The sequence below is a fragment of the Rana temporaria genome, chromosome 13 (assembly GCF_905171775.1).
Source record: "Rana temporaria chromosome 13, aRanTem1.1, whole genome shotgun sequence".
NCBI classification, from domain to species: Eukaryota; Metazoa; Chordata; class Amphibia; order Anura; family Ranidae; genus Rana; species Rana temporaria.
In genome coordinates this window covers 33464897-33486802 of record NC_053501.1, presented here as the reverse complement: position 1 = coordinate 33486802, position 21906 = coordinate 33464897, and the positions used below count along the sequence as shown (strand labels likewise).

The window sequence follows — 21906 nt, the reverse complement described above, 5'->3', positions numbered from 1 at the left end:
AAAATGGTGCAAAACAACAACAACAACACTAAAAAAAAAAATGATATAGTCAAAATTCTTAAACAGTTTTGGCACCACATCTATTTTGTGCTTTCCCAGAAAACCTGCCCTATTCCAGCAGCTTTGCAGGCAAATGACAAAATAAGCACTTTGAGACACTTTCCAAGCAAAACACCAATTTGTGTCCATACAGCTTATACATTTTTAAATCTGTCTTATAAATGTGAAAGGCTATTATGGATCATTTTCCAAAAAAACATCTTCCAGATAAGACCGACAAATGCATCAGCTGCCACAATCAAAACCAGTCCATCCTTAGGTCTGCTGTATTTATAAAATTACTCATGGCATCAAAAAATGAAGTACTACAAAAATATTTTAAAGTTAACATACTGAGGAATAAAATTAGACAACCAAATTTTATTTAAGTTGCCTTTTTTTTTTTTTAAGGCTAAAAAACAAAGAAGACATACATTTTAGATTAGCCTCGATCTGTAACTATCTTGTTTTTATGGTTCCATATACAGTATAGCACAGTCATTTGCAGCTCGCAAGATAGTTCCCATAAGTCTGGCTGTATTAATTGATAAAATAACTTTTGAGCCAGTTCACAAGCAAAGTAATAATGTTGCATTTTTAGATTTACTGGTATAGGAAAATAGTTTTTTTTTTTATTATTATTATTATTATTTCTGGGGAGGGAGATAGAGATATATACAGTATATATACACACAGTACAAGAGTGTATATATATATATATATTACACATACACACATTTTATATATAAAAATTCCCTTCTTCACAAGATACTAGATCACATACACACAATGAATACCATGTACATGCTTGCCATATACTGGATATTTGTATGTGACTTGGTATAATCATGAAGGATCCAAGATATGCGTACATAAATTGAATGACATCCAAATCAGTATGACGGAATAATCACAACATGTCAAATCTTCCGCATCACACAGGGAAAAATTGCCCACATTGGAAAGCACTATTTAAACCAAAACACATAGGGGTTGATTTACTAAAACTAGAGAGTGCAAAATCTGGTGCAGCTGTGCCTGGTGGCCAATCAGCTTCTAACTTTACCTTGTTCAATTAAGCTTTGCCAAATAAACCTGGAAGCTGATTGGTTTCTATGCAGAGCTGCACCGGATGTTGCACTTTCCAGTTTTAGGAAAATTGACATGAATGAATGTTTTTGGGTAAGCTGTGCGGTCTTGTGTAACCTTTATACTTTGTGCCTGTATCCCGGGAAGATGATCTGAACATCTTAGGAGGGCATGGGACTGCTTGAGAGGCTTCAATTTATAAAAGCACTTATAATGACCTCTAGTGGCAGTTGATAAAAAGTAACATTACACAACGTGCCCCACGAGGACAAGTTTTTGTTTCTGCAATGTGTTGTAAATGCCAAAGTTAACCCTATGGTAATACTGCATGACAATGCTCTCTAGATACTCTATATCATATCCAAACCAACAAAAAGCATTGGTAGCCAAACTGGTATTTAACATCTGAGAATGCAACAATACAAAATGTCCCCAGATTCTAAATAATGACTTTTATATATGCAATGCCAAGTATCTCATATGACACAAACACAAAACCTCTAAAGGGAATATGAGGTTAGATGTAAGCTTTGCTAAGCAAATACTTCATCCTTTACTCCTTTGTGCCAATGATGACATCTATACACTACGCAAAATCTTCACAGTTTATTCTGCTTCCAATCATTTTTACCACTCAACAGAATTCATATATTACTGCACAGTTATATTAATAATGTATGTGAACAGAACCATTTGTTTCTACATATGCTCAGTGTTCCAAATATCAACTAATTAGCAACAGTCAACGATTGAGGCTGTCTAGCCTCAAGATGAAAAGCTATATATAAATGAAGTGTGTGCAATATATATATATATATATATATATATATATATATATATATATATATATATATATATATATATATATATATATATATATATATATATATATATATATATATATATATATATATATATATATATACACACACACACACACACACACACACACACTTTTAAATTACACTTTTAAATTATTTGTTTTCTCCAACACTTATATATATATATATGTTTTCTCCACACACAAATATGCATACTTAGTTACAATATGTGCAGATAAATAGTTTGACAAATACAAAATCACACAACTAGAAAAATGATGTCATATCCCTTCCTTGTCATTTGGGGACACCACATTAAGTATTTTCCAAGCTGCATCTTTTCTAACCAAACCAACATATCCAGTGATTAGGGTCAATGTCCAATTACAGTTAATAAATAAGTAGCATAATGACTCAAATCCAACATTACAGGAAATTGCTAGCCTGTGGCTTGGCTTTTCAGCTACATTGCAGTCCCCAAAAACTTTCCAGCCAAACTGCCTGCTCCAGGGGTGGACATTCCATTTGTGCAGACTGTAAAGTTATACAAAGACCAACTGCATCTTGGGGCCCATTGTACACTAGATGTGTTTCTAGCTGGTGGTGGAACCCTATTCTGACATCACATAGACCTATACATTGCAAACATTTAGGGCAGGTAGAAAGAGCTAGGCATTCTCCATGATGCCAAACCATTCTCTTGGTTTAGAACATCTAATTGGTGTCTACCAAAGAGCAACTCATTCACTCCATACATGGCCAACACCAAAAATCCTTCTTCCATTTATTCTCTAAACTCTTTGGACTGAAAATTAAGAGGAGGGGAGGGTCACTGTTTGACCCTATGTGTATATTATGACCCGTGAGAGTCGACAGCATTGCATTGAATAGTTTTCCTACCCATCCATTGATCTCTACATGAAACATGCAGAATGCTTTCATCATTTCTTTTTCAAGCTTTTTAGACTGGAAATAAGGGTGGGTGAGGGGTCCACTGTCTTATCCTATGTGTGTATTATGAACCGAGAGTATTGCATTGGACAGTCTTCATCTCCATCCATACATGAAACACACAAAAGACTTGTCCCATTTCCTCTTAAAGCTATCTAGACTTGAAATGAATGGGGGGGGGGGGGTTCTAAGCCTATGTGTATATTATGAACCATGTACTTGTTGCATGGGATAGTCCTCAGCTCCATCAATCTGTACGTGAAATATGCAGAAGGCTTCTCCCATTTGTTCCTCAAGCTATTTGGACTGGAAATGATGGGGATTCCACTGGCTGACCCTATGTATAGATTATGGACCGTGAAAGTCACACGTATTGCATTGGATAGTCTTCCTCTCCCTCCATCTGCACATGAAACATGCAGAAGTCTTCACCAATTTGTTCTTCAAGCTATTTAGACTGGAAATGAAGAAGAAAGAGGAGGAAGGGATTGGGGTTCACGGTCTGAGTCTATGTGTATATCATGAACCATGAGAATTTTTTATGCTGTGAGAACTAAAAATTAAGGAGGGGGGGGGGCATTATCTGATCCTATGTGTATATTATGAATCATGAGAGTTTTTTTAAGCTATAAGAACTGGAAATTAAGGGGAGGTCTTGTCCGATACTACGTGCATATTATGAACCATGAGAGTTTTTTTTCGATATATAAACTGGAAAGGGGGGGGGGTGCCTGATCCTACAAGAGTTTTTAAACTATAAGTACTGGAAATTAAGAAATTAAGGAGGGGCAGGGTCATTGATTAACCCTTTGTGTATGTAATACCTGCAAATGAAGGGGGGGGGTCACTGTCTGATCTTATGTGCATATTAGTATATCATTATGAACCATGAGAGCTTAAGATATAATACCTGCCAATGAAGAGGGGGGGGGGGTCACTGTCTGATCTTATGTGCATATTAGTATATCATTATGAACCGTGAGAGTTTAAGCTGTAAGAACCATAAATTAAAGGGGGGGGGGGGGGGTCACTGGCTGATCTTATGTGTATGTTATATCTTAAAAAACTTGTGGTTTATAATACACACGTAGGATCAAACAGGGCGCCCCCACCCTTTAATTTCCAGGTCTTATGTTAAAAAAATTCCCATGGTTCATATTATATACATAGAATCAGACACTGAACACCTTTAATCTCCAGTTCCTATATCTTAAACTTTCAAAGTTCATGATATACTCATAGGATCAGACAGTCCCCCCCCCCCCTTCATTTGCAGGTCTTATAGCCTAAAAAAAAAACCTCTTGTAGTTAATAAGACCTACCAATGAAGGGGGAGGGGACTGTCTGATCCTATTAGTATATTATGAACTATGAGAGTTTAAGATACAGCAACTGGAGATTAAAGGGGTCCAGTGTCTGATTCTATCTATATATTATGAACCATGGGAGTTTTTATAAGATAAGACCTGGAAATGAAACCGTTTGATCCTGTGTATATTATGAACCACACAAGTACACAAGTTTCTTAAGGTATAACATACACACATGGGATCTGGCAGTGATCCCCTCTTCATTTACAGTTCTTATAGCTTAAAATGGGAGATTTTTTTTTTAAGGTATGAGAACTAGAAATGAAAGTGGTGGGGGTGGGGCTGTCTGATCCTATGCGTAAAATTATGAACCATGAGAGTTTTTAAGATTTAAGAACTTGAAATGAGGGGGGGGGAGATATGTGTATATGAAGAATGCATTTATTTACAGAGTATATTATTGGATAATCTTCATCTCCATCCATTGATCTTCATGAAACATGCAGAAGGCTTCCCCCAATTCCTATTCAAGCGATCTTGTGGAAATAGGGTGGGGGGGGCACTTTAGGAGCCTCGGTTTTACATTTGAACCACAATCGTGTTCATGGCATTATGAAGAGTAGACTTCATCTCCATCTACTCATCAATGAATGTTTGTACTGGGACAGTAGTTGAGTTGGAGGCCCCAAAAATGGAACCCTTGTTGACCACCATGACTACCAACCCCACCCCAACCCCTGGGCACCATTACATACAGTGCAAAAAAACTTTATGGTCCCTGATAAAGTTGCTGCCAAGTCCCCCTCCCTGGTATTAATCACACGCCCACCATGAGAGGGGACAGGGACTCACCACTAGAACGCCGGACGATGTTCTCCAAAAACGTATTCTGCGGTGCCACCAAGCCCCGTTTTCCCCCCGGCATCCTGCGCTTGGGAAGCTCCTGGGCTGGGCGGCGGTGCTGCTGCGGAGGTTGGAGGTGAGCGGATGAGTCTTCCTGGGAGGGATGAGGCAGTTCATGGTAACGCTCCTCGGGCGGCGGGTGCGGAGACTGTGGCAGGGCTGCACACAGGGACCTGCAGGCACCGGACACAGTGCGCCTGCGTAGGCTGGCTGCCGGCCAGTACCATGGACAGCGTCCCGAGCCCGGTAGGCTAACAGCGCGGAGTGCCCGGAATACTCACATCCCCCTGCATCGCCCTTCTCTGCACGGCGGAGCCCATCGATAGTCCCTGGGCGGCCGCTCCCCTCCTCCAACTTGGCTCTCCTTACTTTGTAGTCCCGGAGGTCCCCGCAGTACTCCGAGCTCTCAGCAGCACACTTTGCAGGCTCTTCTCCCCGGCAGGCTGTGTCCCTCTCCCCGGCAGGCTGGAAGCTCCTCCGCTCTTCTCTGATCACACACACGATCCGGGAGCGGTGTTGGCGAGCTTTGCTCTTTGCAGTATTCTCCCAACACAACCAATAAATCCTCTGCGCTACAAACCCCTCCCTCCCCTCCCAGAGCCGGGCTCTCCTGGAATCATCTCCCCCTCCCTCCCTGCTGGGCGAACAACGAGCAGAGTTTGGCGACAGGACAGCCAGGTGTACCTGTCTAATCTGGGGGAGAGGGCAGCCAGGTGTACCTGTCTAATCTGGGGGAGAGGACAGCCAGGTGTACCTGTCTAATCTGGGGGAGAGGACAGCCAGGTGTGCCTGTCTAATCTGGAGAGAGGACAGCCAGGTGTGCCTGTCTAATCTGGAGAGAGGACAGCCAGGTGTACCTGTCTAATCTGGCGAGAGGACACTGGACAGCAAGGTGTACCTGTCTAATCTGGAGAGAGGACAGCCAGGTGTACCTGTCTAATCTGGGGGAGAGGACAGCCAGGTGTACCTGTCTAATCTGGCGAGAGGACACTGGACAGCAAGGTCTACCTGTCTAATCTGGGGGAGAAGACAGCCAGGTCTACCTGTCTAATCTGGGGGAGAAGACAGCCAGGTCTACCTGTCTAATCTGGGGGAGAAGACAGCCAGGTCTACCTGTCTAATCTGGGGGAGAAGACAGCCAGGTCTACCTGTCTAATCTGGGGGAGAAGACAGCCAGGTCTACCTGTCTAATCTGGGGGAGAGGACAGCCAGGTCTACCTGTCTAATCTGGGGGAGAGGACAGCCAGGTCTACCTGTCTAATCTGGGGGAGAGGACAGCCAGGTCTACCTGTCTAATCTGGGGGAGAGGACAGCCAGGTCTACCTGTCTAATCTGGGGGGAGAGGACAGCCAGGTCTACCTGTCTAATCTGGGGGGAGAGGACAGCCAGGTCTACCTGTCTAATCTGGGGGAAGAGGACAGCCAGGTGTACCTGTCTAATCTGGGGGAAGAGGACAGCCAGGTGTACCTGTCTAATCTGGGGGAAGAGGACAGCCAGGTCTACCTGTCTAATCTGGGGGAAGAGGACAGCCAGGTGTACCTGTCTAATCTGGGGGAAGAGGACAGCCAGGTGTACCTGTCTAATCTGGGGGAAGAGGACAGCCAGGTGTACCTGTCTAATCTGGGGGAAGAGGACAGCCAGGTGTACCTGTCTAATCTGGGGGAAGAGGACAGCCAGGTGTACCTGTCTAATCTGGGGGAAGAGGACAGCCAGGTGTACCTGTCTAATCTGGGGGAAGAGGACAGCCAGGTGTACCTGTCTAATCTGGGGGAAGAGGACAGCCAGGTGTACCTGTCTAATCTGGGGGAAGAGGACAGCCAGGTGTACCTGTCTAATCTGGGGGAAGAGGACAGCCAGGTGTACCTGTCTAATCTGGGGGAAGAGGACAGCCAGGTGTACCTGTCTAATCTGGGGGAAGAGGACAGCCAGGTGTACCTGTCTAATCTGGGGGAAGAGGACAGCCAGGTGTACCTGTCTAATCTGGGGGAAGAGGACAGCCAGGTGTACCTGTCTAATCTGGGGGAAGAGGACAGCCAGGTGTACCTGTCTAATCTGGGGGAAGAGGACAGCCAGGTGTACCTGTCTAATCTGGGGGAAGAGGACAGCCAGGTGTACCTGTCTAATCTGGGGGAAGAGGACAGCCAGGTGTACCTGTCTAATCTGGGGGAAGAGGACAGCCAGGTGTACCTGTCTAATCTTCTAATCTGGGGAGAGGATAGTGTGGGCAGCCGGTGTACCTGTCTAATCTGGGGGAGAGGGCAGCCAGGTGTACCTGTCTAATCTGGGGAGAGGATAGTGTGGGCAGCCGGTGTACCTGTCTAATCTGGGGGAAGAGGACAGCCAGGTGTACCTGTCTAATCTGGGGGAAGAGGACAGCCAGGTGTACCCGTCTAATCTGGGGGAAGAGGACAGCCAGGTGTACCTATCTAATCTGGGGAGAGGACAGCCAGGTGTACCTATCTAATCTGGGGAGAGGACAGTGTGGGCAGCCAGGTGTACCTGTCTAATCTGGGGAGAGGACAGTGTGGGCAGCCAGGTGTACCTGTCTAATCTGGGGAGAGGACAGTGTGGGCAGCCAGGTCTACCTGTCTAATCTGGGGAGAGGACAGTGTGGGCAGCCAGGTCTACCTGTCTAATCTGGGGAGAGGATAGTGTGGGCAGCCGGTGTACCTGTCTAATCTGGGGGAAGAGGACAGCCAGGTGTACCTGTCTAATCTGGGGGAAGAGGACAGCCAGGTGTACCCGTCTAATCTGGGGGAAGAGGACAGCCAGGTGTACCTGTCTAATCTGGGGGAAGAGGACAGCCAGGTGTACCTGTCTAATCTGGGGGAAGAGGACAGCCAGGTGTACCTGTCTAATCTGGGGAGAGGACAGTGGATAGCCAGGTGTACCTATCTAATCTGGGGAGAGGACAGTGTGGGCAGCCGGTGTACCTGTCTAATCTGGGGGAGAGGGCAGCCAGGTGTACCTGTCTAATCTGGGGAGAGGATAGTGTGGGCAGCCGGTGTACCTGTCTAATCTGGGGGAAGAGGACAGCCAGGTGTACCTGTCTAATCTGGGGGAAGAGGACAGCCAGGTGTACCTGTCTAATCTGGGGGAAGAGGACAGCCAGGTGTACCTGTCTAATCTGGGGGAAGAGGACAGCCAGGTGTACCTGTCTAATCTGGGGAGAGGACAGTGGATAGCCAGGTGTACCTATCTAATCTGGGGAGAGGATAGTGTGGGCAGCCGGTGTACCTGTCTAATCTGGGGGAGAGGGCAGCCAGGTGTACCTGTCTAATCTGGGGAGAGGATAGTGTGGGCAGCCGGTGTACCTGTCTAATCTGGGGGAAGAGGACAGCCAGGTGTACCTGTCTAATCTGGGGGAAGAGGACAGTCAGGTGTACCTGTCTAATCTGGGGGAAGAGGACAGCCAGGTGTACCTATCTAATCTGGGGAGAGGACAGTGTGGGCAGCCAGGTGTACCTGTCTAATCTGGGGAGAGGACAGTGTGGGCAGCCAGGTGTACCTGTCTAATCTGGGGAGAGGACAGTGTGGGCAGCCAGGTGTACCTGTCTAATCTGGGGAGAGGACAGTGTGGGCAGCCAGGTCTACCTGTCTAATCTGGGGAGAGGACAGTGTGGGCAGCCAGGTCTACCTGTCTAATCTGGGGAGAGGACAGTGTGGGCAGCCAGGTCTACCTGTCTAATCTGGGGAGAGGACAGTGTGGGCAGCCAGGTCTACCTGTCTAATCTGGGGAGAGGATAGTGTGGGCAGCCGGTGTACCTGTCTAATCTGGGGGAAGAGGACAGCCAGGTGTACCTGTCTAATCTGGGGGAAGAGGACAGCCAGGTGTACCTGTCTAATCTGGGGGAAGAGGACAGCCAGGTGTACCTGTCTAATCTGGGGGAAGAGGACAGCCAGGTGTACCTGTTTAATCTGGGGGAAGAGGACAGCCAGGTGTACCTGTTTAATCTGGGGAGAGGACAGTGGATAGCCAGGTGTACCTATCTAATCTGGGGAGAGGACAGTGGATAGCCAGGTGTACCTATCTAATCTGGGGAGAGGACAGTGTGGGCAGCCAGGTCTACCTGTCTAATCTGGGGAGAGGACAGTGTGGGCAGCCAGGTCTACCTGTCTAATCTGGGGAGAGGACAGACAGGTGTACCTGTCTAATCTGGGGAGAGGACAGACAGGTGTACCTGTCTAATCTGGGGAGAGGACAGACAGGTGTACCTGTCTAATCTGGGGAGAGGACAGACAGGTGTACCTGTCTAATCTGGGGAGAGGACAGACAGGTGTACCTGTCTAATCTGGGGAGAGGACAGTGGATAGCCAGGTGTACCTATCTAATCTGGGGAAAGGACAGTGTGGGCAGCCAGGTGTACCTGTCTAATCTGGGGAGAGGACAGTGTGGGCAGCCAGGTCTACCTGTCTAATCTGGGGAGAGGACAGTGTGGGCAGCCAGGTCTACCCGTCTAATCTGGGGAGAGGACAGTGTGGGCAGCCAGGTCTACCCGTCTAATCTGGGGAGAGGACAGTGTGGGCAGCCAGGTCTACCCGTCTAATCTGGGGAGAGGACAGTGTGGGCAGCCAGGTCTACCCGTCTAATCTGGGGAGAGGACAGTGTGGGCAGCCAGGTCTACCCGTCTAATCTGGGGAGAGGACAGTGTGGGCAGCCAGGTCTACCCGTCTAATCTGGGGAGAGGACAGTGTGGGCAGCCAGGTCTACCCGTCTAATCTGGGGAGAGGACAGTGTGGGCAGCCAGGTCTACCCGTCTAATCTGGGGAGAGGACAGACAGGTGTACCTGTCTAATCTGGGGAGAGGACAGTGGACAGCCAGGTATACCTATGTAATCTGGGGAGAGGACAGTGTGGGCAGCCAGGTGTACCTGTCTAATCTGGGGAGAGGACAGACAGGTGTACCTGTCTAATCTGGGGAGAGGACAGACAGGTGTACCTGTCTAATCTGGGGAGAGGACAGACAGGTGTACCTGTCTAATCTGGGGAGAGGACAGTGTGGGCAGCCAGGTCTACCTGTCTAATCTGGGGAGAGGACAGTGTGGGCAGCCAGGTCTACCTGTCTAATCTGGGGAGAGGACAGTGTGGGCAGCCAGGTCTACCTGTCTAATCTGGGGAGAGGACAGTGTGGGCAGCCAGGTCTACCTGTCTAATCTGGGGAGAGGACAGTGTGGGCAGCCAGGTCTACCTGTCTAATCTGGGGAGAGGATAGTGTGGGCAGCCGGTGTACCTGTCTAATCTGGGGGAAGAGGACAGCCAGGTGTACCTGTCTAATCTGGGGGAAGAGGACAGCCAGGTGTACCTGTCTAATCTGGGGGAAGAGGACAGCCAGGTGTACCTGTCTAATCTGGGGGAAGAGGACAGCCAGGTGTACCTGTCTAATCTGGGGAGAGGACAGTGGATAGCCAGGTGTACCTATCTAATCTGGGGAGAGGACAGTGGATAGCCAGGCGTACCTATCTAATCTGGGGAGAGGACAGTGTGGGCAGCCAGGTCTACCTGTCTAATCTGGGGAGAGGACAGTGTGGGCAGCCAGGTCTACCTGTCTAATCTGGGGAGAGGACAGTGTGGGCAGCCAGGTCTACCTGTCTAATCTGGGGAGAGGACAGACAGGTGTACCTGTCTAATCTGGGGAGAGGACAGACAGGTGTACCTGTCTAATCTGGGGAGAGGACAGTGGATAGCCAGGTGTACCTATCTAATCTGGGGAGAGGACAGTGTGGGCAGCCAGGTCTACCTGTCTAATCTGGGGAGAGGACAGTGTGGGCAGCCAGGTCTACCCGTCTAATCTGGGGAGAGGACAGTGTGGGCAGCCAGGTCTACCCGTCTAATCTGGGGAGAGGACAGTGTGGGCAGCCAGGTCTACCCGTCTAATCTGGGGAGAGGACAGTGTGGGCAGCCAGGTCTACCCGTCTAATCTGGGGAGAGGACAGTGTGGGCAGCCAGGTGTACCTGTCTAATCTGGGGAGAGGACAGACAGGTGTACCTGTCTAATCTGGGGAGAGGACAGACAGGTGTACCTGTCTAATCTGGGGAGAGGACAGACAGGTGTACCTGTCTAATCTGGGGAGAGGACAGACAGGTGTACCTGTCTAATCTGGGGAGAGGACAGTGGACAGCCAGGTTTACCTATGTAATCTGGGGAGAGGACAGTGTGGACAGCCAGGTGCACCTGCCTAACCTGGGGAGAGGACAGAATTATTAATGTGTATTCAATTTACTTTGTCGCTATAGTTCTAAAAGAGAAAAAGAGAAAGAGAAAGAGAGAAAAAGAGAAAATAATAGAAGATAAAAAATAAAAAAGAAGACAAGAAAGAAAAGAAAGAAGAAAGAAAGAAAGAAAGAAAGAAAGAAAGAAAGAAAGAAAGAAAGAAAGAAAGAAAGAAAGAAAGAAAGAAAGAAAGAAAGAAAGAAAGAAAGAAAGAAAAAAGTGAATTTACACATTCACTAAGCTAAGGAAAAATTCCCATGCAAAGTGATAGATAGATAGATAGAGATAGATAGATAGAGATAGATAGATAGAGATAGATAGATAGAGATAGATAGATAGAGATAGATAGATAGAGATAGATAGATAGATAGAGATAGATAGATAGAGATAGATAGATAGAGATAGATAGATAGAGATAGAGATAGATAGATAGAGATAGATAGATAGAGATAGATAGATAGAGATAGATAGATAGAGATAGATAGATAGAGATAGATAGATAGAGATAGATAGATAGAGATAGATAGATAGAGATAGATAGATAGAGATAGATAGAGATAGATAGATAGAGATAGATAGATAGAGATAGATAGATAGAGATAGATAGATAGAGATAGATAGATAGATAGAGATAGATAGGTTTGGCATTTCTCTAGGGTGTACCGGATAAGCCCAATGTAATGTATTCCCGTTTTAACAAATCTAATCATTGGAATCCGGCTGTCAAACTCAGATCAGTGGCTCAGAAGTGCTGACAGGTGCCCCCTGTGTTTCCCTAAATACAACGTAACAGATTATTGCTACATTCTATTTGTATTACGTTATAACTTTCGTTCCAGCAAACTCACAAACTAAAAAAAAAAAAAAGTTTTTTAAAATACTAATTGTTTATATTTAACTCCTTATTTACTCTTAGTTATGATAACAGAGTGAGCAAGGAAACATTGCATCTCGATCTTCTTTTATTTTGGTTACATTTACCACTGAAATCCTTTTGTTAAATCTTTCTTGCACTACAAAACAATTGGTCCCTATGCTGCACACATTATGAAAATGGGCATTTCCAGTAGTTTAACAACAAACACCTGTGCAGGACCAAAATCAAATCTTTCGATTTCAGTCCATATTTAACCCCCATACACACGGGCTAAATATCGCCTGAAATCAGCAGGTACGGTAGATACCGGTCAATATTTGGCCAGTGTGTACAGGTCTTTGTTTCACAGAAGCTGGTCTTCTGTCGGACGACCATGCTGGAAAACCAGCAGCGGATTGGTATCCGATCAGCGCTCTCAGCCAATGACTGCGAGTGCTGACTGGTGCGTTTTGCTGAGGGGGGGGGGGGGGGGAGTCCTCTCTTCAGAACACAGAGAGATCACTGTGCTAACATCGAATAGTTAGAACAGAGACCTCCTTGCAAGCTGCCCACTGCCACTTACCGTGTACCAGGCTTAAGTCCAGAAATTAGGGGCTGGTAGATCAAGTGGTAATAGGCATAGGAATAATAGGCATTTAGCAGAAAACAGGGTGGGCTATTGTCCACATGCCTCGCATATGAGAGTATGGGCAGTAAAAGGTTTTTTGTTAAAAGCGGAGTTCCACCCATTTAAAAGTCAGCAGCTACAAAAAAATGTATCTGCTGACTTTTAATAATCGGACACTAACCTGTCCCACGGTCCCATTTTAACGGTGGGCGCCCGGCTGTGGCTCTACAGCCAGGCACGCAAGGTGCATGCGCGAGCCGTGCTGCGCACTCTGAATGGGCCGGGCCATCTTCTGGGACCTGTGACATGTCCAAAAAAATTGCAGGGAGGGAGGGGGGGGGGGGAGAGGTGAACTTCCTTCCGGGGCTCAGGAAGTGGGAGCTGGGTGCCTCTAAAAAAAAAAAAAAAAAAAAAAAAAAAATGTGGCATGTCAGGGGGGTCACCGTCACTTAAAGCCGGGGTTCCATTTTTGGGTGGAACTCCGCTGTCTATTAACAGCTTGGCGCCCGCCACACACAGATATACGTCTGCAGCATGGCACTGGCAGGCAAAAGGACGTACCTGTACGTTCCCTTTAGGAAGCGGTTGTTGCGCGCACGCGCGTGTGCCCTCTGCGAGCTCGCCTGCTGGTCCCGCGGACTTAATCGCCGCGGCCATACCTGCGATCGTCTCACGGAGAGATAGAAAGGCGAGATGTTAGTGTAAACACAACATCTCCCCGTTCTGCCTAGTAACACTGTCACCAATTGTGTTCCCTGTCATCGGGAACACGATCAGTGACGTGTCACAGCAAACCATGCCCCCCTACAGTGAGAATCACTCCTTAGGGAACACTTAACCCTTACAGTGCCACCTACAGGTTAACCCCTTCACTGTCATTTTCACAGTAACCAGTGCATTTGTAGCATTAGCACTGATCACTGTAAAAAGACAATGGTCCCAAAAATATGTGTCAAAAGTGTCCGATGTGTTCGCCATAATGTCCCAGTCACGATAAAAAGAAAAAAACGCAGATCGACGCCATTACTAGTAAAAAATAAAAAAAATATTCAGAAAAATGCTATAAAACTATCCCCTATTTTGTAGACGCTATAACTTTTGCGCAAACCAATCAAATGCTTATTGCGATTTTATTTACCAAAAATATGTAGAAGAATACGTATCGGCCTAAACTGGAGGAAAAAAATGTTTTGTTTTTTTTTTTATTATATTTTTGGGGATATTTATTATAGCAAAAAAGTAAAAAAATATTAATTGTTTTTCAAAATCGCTCTATTTTTGTTTATAGCGCAAAAACTAAAAACTGCAGAGGTGATCAAATACCACCAAAAGAAAGCTCTATTTGTAAAAAAAAAAAAAATAGAGAACGTTAATCTTGATTGGGAGCCACGTCGCACGACCGCGCAATTGTCATGCTGCGTACACACGATAATTTTTCGGGTTGTAAAAAACGACGTTTTATAAAAATGTCATTTAACGCGATCGTGTGTGGGCTTCAGGGCATTTTTCGGGTTCTGAAAAACAGGCAAATAAATTTTCGAACATGCTATATTTTTTAGCGAAGTTTTAAACAATGTCGTTTTTCGGGTTGAAAAAAATGATCGTGTGTGGGCTTTAACGACGTTAAAAACCCGCGCATGCTCATAAGCAAGTTATGAGACTGGAGCGCTCGTTCTGGTAAAACTACCGTTCATAATGGAGTAAGCACATTCATCACGCTGTAACAGACAGAAAAGTGCGAATCGTCTTTTACTAACACAAAATCAGCAAAAGCAGCCCAAAGGGTGGCGCCATCCGAATGGAACTTCCCCTTTATAGTGCCGTCGTACGTCACCGCGCTTTGCTAGAGCATTTTTTTTTTTTTTAAACGATCGTGTGTAGGCAAGGCCGTTTTAATGATGAAGTTGAAAAAAATGAACCCGAAAAATGATCGTGTGTACGCGGCATTAGTTAAAGCGACGCAGTGCCGAATCGCAAAAAATGTCCCGTCATTTAGCAACAAAATGGTCCGGGGATTAAGTGGTTAAATCTTCTGCCCTTGTTGTTTTAACTTTGGATAGTAAAACATTTTCCTTCTGCCAGTAAATACCTTATACAGCTCACTTTGTTTCTTGTCTGGTCATTAGCCTAGGCTTAAGACATCATGCACAGCACTCTATCACTCTAGTGAGAGTTTGCCAGGAAGGAAGGGGGAGGGTGACTCATAAGAGGATCAATGAGGTCTGCAGAGCTGGAGGTGTGCCTCTGTGTGTCTGTGTAAATCCAGGAAGTGAACAGGCAGCAGCTTCAGCTACCCACATATAAAATGGTTGCAGCCAGACTCAGTGGAGGGAGATTTCTGCAGCATAATTGGCAAGTACAGAATCACAGTATATATAAAATAATATGCAAAGTGGTTGGAGGGAAGCTTCAGAATGGCAAAGATGTTTTTATTACAAATTATGTGAGCAGACTTCTTTAATGTCATGTTCTTCAGCTACATAAAAATTTAGCCTTGCGCTGTAAAGACCTCCTTTATATAAAAAGGCTTTTGCTTTAATCTCCATCCGGCAATAAGAAACGGAACACCAAGTTCTCTTGTGCAAATGGAAACAAAAGAAGAATTTACAGCTCACAGTGCATGCAATGCTACGCTTACAAGCTGAGCAAAGATACACCACTAAAGAAAGACGCTTGTTGTTCCAAATCATAGTTATCAAAACATTGGAGCAAAATTAGATCCATTTTCTAAAAGGATCAATGCATGGAATGTGGCTGGGACTTCTGACCTGCATCTGAAAATGCTAGATTCCTGGCTGTCTGTTTCAGTACTGAGCCATAACAAGCATGCAGCATACCAGGTCAGAGAAATCAGCTCCTGATTGGCTTGCTTGTTGCAGGGCAGTCACTTAGAAAGCACTGAAGCTAGAGTAAGCATGATTGCCAGGCAACTAGCATTTCCAAGAAGAGGTCAAGGCGGGCTACACATTTTTTTTAGCACAGGTTTGCTTTAAGCACTTAACATCCAGGTTTTACTTCCTTCGTGGCCAGGGCATTTTTTGTTTGCTATTCAGCACTGCGCTACTTTAATTGGCAAATTGCACAGTCATGCAAAATTCTATGCAAATAAATTTTTTTTTTTTACACAAAAAGCTTTCTTTTGGTGGTATTTGATCACCACTGTTTTTTTTTTGTTGTTGTTTTTTTTTAGCGATACTTGGCAAACAGTATGTTCTGTTTTTTAACTTGAAAATTGTAGTACATATTTGCAATACATATGCTTTAAAAGGACTGAAAGTGCAGAAAAATACTTGTTGATCTGCCAAGAATCTAGTGAGTCCCTATCTTCCTAGTGAAATAACATTTCATCTTTCAGCTGCAGTGAAACTAGACTTATCAGCTCTACCCGAGTGCTTTCTTTCTGCACGACAAAACACCTTCCACATGTAATATACAGCAGCATAGGGGTGTTCTGTAGTCCAGCAAGGAAAAACCCAGATTCAGACTAAGAACACTGCTTGGGATTTTAGTGTAGCAACAGCAGCTCTGCCATCTAAGCGCGTTAGTAGGAACTCACTGGATTTATGGCAGGGTCAACAAGCATGTTTCTGGATCTCCAGAATTTTAAATAGATGTGGCAAATGTGCATCTACTATAGACATATACCGTATATACTCGAGTATAAGCTGAGTTTTTCAGGCTAAAAATACCCCCCTTGGCTTATACTCGAGTCACTTTACCTGAAATTATTGACAGGCTGCGGGCGTCCATCACTTCAAATTTGTGATCTCCTCCTTGTCCCTTCCGTGATAGGCGGAACTGTGTCTGCTGAAAAAAAAAAAAAAAAATCAAACGTTCTCTCATCCTCCGGTTTCCCAGCAGACACTGTGTTCAGTGTTCCGCCAATCACGGACGCCTTTTCATTCTCGGACAAGAAGACGTCCGTGATTGGCAGAACACTGAACAGTGTCTGCTGAGAAACGCCCATCACAGAAGGGACCAGGAGAAGACCGCAAGTTTTAAACAAACAATGAATGGACACCCGCAGCCTGTCAATTTCAGGTACACTGACAATGGGCACAGTGAGGTTGCAATGGGCACAGTGAGGCGCGCAAATGGGCATTGTTGACCCTCTTTTCCGCTTACAGTAGCGGCTGCATTCTCATCCTAGGCTTATACTCGAGTCAATATGTTTTCCCACTTTTTTGTGGTAAAATTAGGTACCTCCGCTTATACTCAAGTATATACGGTAGACATACATGTTATTTCCCATCTTTACGAACCCTGAGAATCCTGCACATGCATTGAGCCATGCACAGAATCTGATTGCAGGAACAATGTCCAACCTGCCCAGTCCCCACCTTCACCTTTCATATAGGATAAAGATAGGTCTGATACGAACTTCAGCAAGGTGCGAGCACCAGATCCCAATGAAGCTACAGAATGGCGATCTGGTGGACTGTCTCTTGGGTGGGTCTCGGGGCTCCCCCAAAAGTTTGTCTGAGGAGTGCCTGTTGGGCTAGCAGTCAGGCAGAAGTGTCTTAGATATCAACAGTGGCGGAACTACCTGGGTCACAAAGGTTGCACCGGGCCTTGGTCTTACGCCATCAGGGCAACTATCACATATTCGCCAGGAACTTGAGTTAAGGCTGAGTGCCGCAGCGGAGCCCAGTCAAATTAGTCTGTGTGAGGGAATAGATAAAATTATAGACGCGGATCCAGAATCGACACATTTTTGGGCACATCCACCAAACGTGATATGGTGTTCCCTCTTGGCAGCACCCTCGAAAACACAGGGGGGGGGGGAAGCTTCTGGCACCCATTTGGCAATTCTAGAGGGGACCAAGTTCCATCACATTTGTACTTTGTATTTGGCTTTTATTAGGAAGCCGTTTATAATTGATTTTGCAGCTCAATGCGCCATTCTATGCCACTCAGCAAGGTCCAAGACCTCCCCTATATCCTGTTCCCATTTTTCCATATTGCAGAGTTTATCATAGAAGAAGCTAATCTGATGCAGATCATCTAATAAATAATCATTTGGAATGCTAAATAACTGATGATTGGTTGCTATGGGTTACTGCACGCCAGTGCTCTTCTCATTTAAATAAATCGTCCTGTAAATTTGTTGTCTTGGAGAAATTATTTATAAGGCTGGGAGCACCCTCGCAGACATCCCCAAATCATCGCCTTTAGAGATGATTGATTTTCATAAAGTAGAGTTCAAGTTTCTGTTATCTTTCAGCACAAGATAGATCCGATGAATCATGGGGGCAGTGACCAGGCTCGTTCCCCTCCTCTCAGGCCGCACTTCATTTAGTCATCATAATGATTTGGCTGAAGGCTGCAGACATAATGCAAAGCCTGTCCCTCTATCCAAAAACAACGATCACATAGAAATCACTTTCCAAAAAAATGTTGCATGCCGTCTATATATCAACGCAAAACTGTATCTGCAAAAGCTGTTCTAGAAAATTGGCAGTTAAGAGCCCCTAGCTTCAGATGTTTGTTTTCATGCCCAGTGCTTGCCTGCTAATTATAGTGTCAGTGTAACACTTCTAGGTACTCATTGCCTCTAAAGATCTCTCAGTACTCCCACTGACAATTAGGGTGCCCACGTGTCCCGGATTGCCCGGGACTGTCCCGCAATTGACATGTCTGTCCTGGGTACCTTCATTCCGAGACAATACAATGTCCCGGAATGAAATAGAGGACACAATCACCCCCTACTAATAACTACATTTCTAGAACTGGTTGCTAGGGCCAGCGCTGCTTGGCATCTTGCAACCAGTGACAATTTACTCTCAGACAGTGAGACCGGGAGCGAGGCCTGCGCCTAGTGCAGCACTGCTGTCCCTACCCACCTCGGCACCTCCTCCTTCTCTGGCACCCACCGGTAAGCAGCAGGGACTGGTGTGATCTTCACTCTTCAGATAGTGACGCCACTCCTTTCCTTCTACTTACGTGGCTCATGCAGAGGGAGTGACGGCAGCACTGCATCTGGTGGCAGGCTATGGATGGCAAGCACCACTGCATCTGGTGGCAAGTGGCACATTGACCTGACAAATAACCTGCCTCCAAATTCCCCATCAACCCCGAGACTACATTACCCCCTGCCCCCTCTTTTTTTTTGTGGGGAAGGTGAGAGAGGGGGTGTGTCCCTAAATGGCAGTTTGTAAATGTGGTCACCCTACTGACAATGCCTTCTTCTCCAGAAGGACAGCACCAGGTTTGCTAAAGCATCATCCACGGTCAGCCATCTACTTCCAGGACTGAGATGTCTGCTCAGGGATTATGGAATGGGAGTAAAGTCTGGTGCCTGTGTTCAATTGTCTGACACAGATCAGCCCAAGTTGCAACGTCTCACTTTGTGACTTGCTACAAAGCAGAGGGAGAGGAGACTGTGGAAAGGCTCCCTCTTGACTGCAGCAGACTGGGGATGGGATGATGGATCATCCCAGCCTAGGTAAAGTCACTTGCCTGGAGATCAAAGACTGATTTTTTAAGATGATGTAAATCCTAACAGTATGACTGTATGCTAAAGACTGTTGTATCCTCTTTTCTTAGCATTGTTTGTTTATTTTATTTTTGTTATCGCGTGTTTGTGCTCTGCTCTTCCAAAGTATACCCCGATGTATTAGTAATGCTAATGATGTTGTCTACTGATTATATGTTTTGGCGAAGTTACCATGTTATTGTATCTGCTGTATACCACTCAATAAAAATTTGAATTATAAAAAAAAAAAAAGACTGGTATATCAAACAATTCTCCCTCACAGTACTTCTTATCTGCCACAAGATGTCCTCGGTTTTTTAGATCAGATGTTCAGTGAAAACTGAAGACATACTGTCAGTGCAGTGTGTCATGGACCCTCCTCCTAAGGCATGGGTGCTCAATCTGTGGCTCTCCAGCTTTTGCAAAATGACAAGTCTTTGACAAGGCTTTATAGGTTGGTTAGTGTAGAAAGATCATGATGCATACCGTGTTTTAGGCCTGGTTCACGTATATGCATTTTTTAGTGCGTTTTCAGTTTTGCAGGAACACACTATAGTCCATTTAACATGGTTTTATATGGATGTAGTTCACATCTGTGCATTTTATGAAAAGGGCCAGGGATTTATTTTTCTGGTTTTTGGTTCCACAAACTTAAATAAATAGATGAAAGCGTGTATTAAAAAAAAAAAATGTGAAATGCAACTTGCATAGGTGAGAACCAGGCCTTAAACATGAGGAACTAGATGCAACAATCCTGAGCAATTGCTCTGCTTTTAGAAAGTGTGTGTCATGGTAGCATAGCTCCCAACTGTCCCCGATTTCGAGGGACTGTCCCTGATTTGGAGCAGTCCTTTTTTCCTCCTCATTTGTCCCTCATTTTGGTCTGATCCATATAATTGTATATAAAATGCACTTTTTATCTTTCAAAAAGTGTTTCCCAGAGCTAAACCTTTCCCAGAGCTAAAGCCAATTTAAAGGAATAGTGGTAGGCAGGAGGCGTGTCCTATACCTACATACGTTTGCTAGTAGGTGTCCCTCATTCCCATCTCAAAATGTTGAGAGGTGTGTGGTAGGAAGCCCTGTCAGGTTTCATTGTATACTAATATATATCCATGATTGTACTACAGCGAGACACATTTCTAATGAGCCTCTGAGGCCCCGTACACACGGTCGGACCAAACCGATGAGAATGGACCGAAGTTCAGTTTCATCGGACCAAACCGACCGTGTGTATAGGCCATCGGTCTGTTTTCCTTCGGTCCAAAATTTTAAAACATGCTTCAAAACTGAACCGATGGACCGCTGCCCCATCGGACCAAACCGATGGTTAGTCGGTTCAAAACCCGCGCATTCTCAGAATCAAGTCGATGCATGCTTGGAAGCATTGAACTTCGTTTTATTCAGCACGTCGTGTGTTTGACGTCACCGCGTTCTGACCCGATCGGATTTTGGACTGACTGTGTGTACACATATCAGGCCGTACGGCCATTTCAGATGTGAACCGATGAAAACGGTCCGACGGACCAGTCACATCGGTTTGGTCCGACCGTGTGTACAAGGCCTAAGAAGTTCTTAATGAGCTGCAGCGAATACACCTGTGCAGTGATATCTCAACAATTGTTAAAAGAAAACTCCACCTTTCTTACCATATTGTGTAAAATGCACCACGGTGTCAGTCCTCCAACCCCCTAACTGTCACTGCCGCCCCGCAGCACGTTTACAGGGTTCTTCTCCCTGCCAGCTCCGTCACTTTTTACATTTTGGGGCAGTTGTTCTTGGCTGTGCCCACACATCCGCATCATTTAGGGCACTTTCACACTGAGGTATGGGGACGTTGGCGGTAAAGCGCCACTAGTTTTAGCAGCGCTTTACCGTCGTTTTAGAGGCGCTTTTTGGCTGCTAGCGGGCTGTATTTAAACCCTGCTAGCAGCCAAATAAAGGGTTAATAGCACCCTCAAAGCGATGCGGCAGGCACTTCGGTGCCCATACACCGCTTCTAAAGTGCCTCAAAGATTCTCCTTGCAGGACTTTAACGTCCCGCAAGCGCACCGCTCTAGTGTGAAACCCCTTGGGCTTTCACACTGGAGAGGCGCTATTTTTAGCGATATGGCGCCTGTAAAGCACCTCAGTGTGAAAGTGGCCTTATTCAAAGAGATCTGTGAATGAATAGTCAGTCTGCCTCTACCATAATAATAATAACAACACATTTCTTACTGCAAATATGGCTGCATAAAGTCTACATATTTATTTGCAAAAGGTGGACGTAGCCTTTAATCACTTCAGCCCCGGAAGGATTTACCCACTTTCTGACCAGGCAATTTTTTTTGGGATACGGCATTGCCTCGCTTTAACCACTTCAGACCCAGAAGATTTGGCTGCTCAATAACCAGGCCATTTTTTGCGATTCGGCACTGCGTCGTTTTAACTGACAAATGCTTGGTCGTGCAACACTGTACCCAAAAAAATAAAAATGTATATCCTTTTTCCCCCACAAATAGAGCTTGCTTTTGGTGGTATTTGATCATCTCTGCATGTTTATGTTTTACTATACACTATAAACAAACAAAAAGTGACAATTTTGAAGAAAAAAAAAAAAAAAACACAATATTTTGTACTTTTTGC

General features: G+C 45.4%; 1 protein-coding gene across 1 annotated transcript in view; it reads right to left on the bottom strand.

The window, feature by feature from the left end:
* KCNH5 (potassium voltage-gated channel subfamily H member 5) overlaps positions 1-5649 on the bottom strand; it is a 320226-nt gene extending 314577 nt beyond the window's left edge. Inside the window, exon 1 of the mRNA XM_040333059.1 lies at positions 5063-5649. Within this exon, the coding sequence (XP_040188993.1) occupies positions 5063-5135 (73 nt within the window). The 5' untranslated portion in view covers positions 5136-5649. The remainder of the gene's footprint in view (positions 1-5062) is intronic.
* Positions 5650-21906: the final 16257 nt, after the last annotated feature.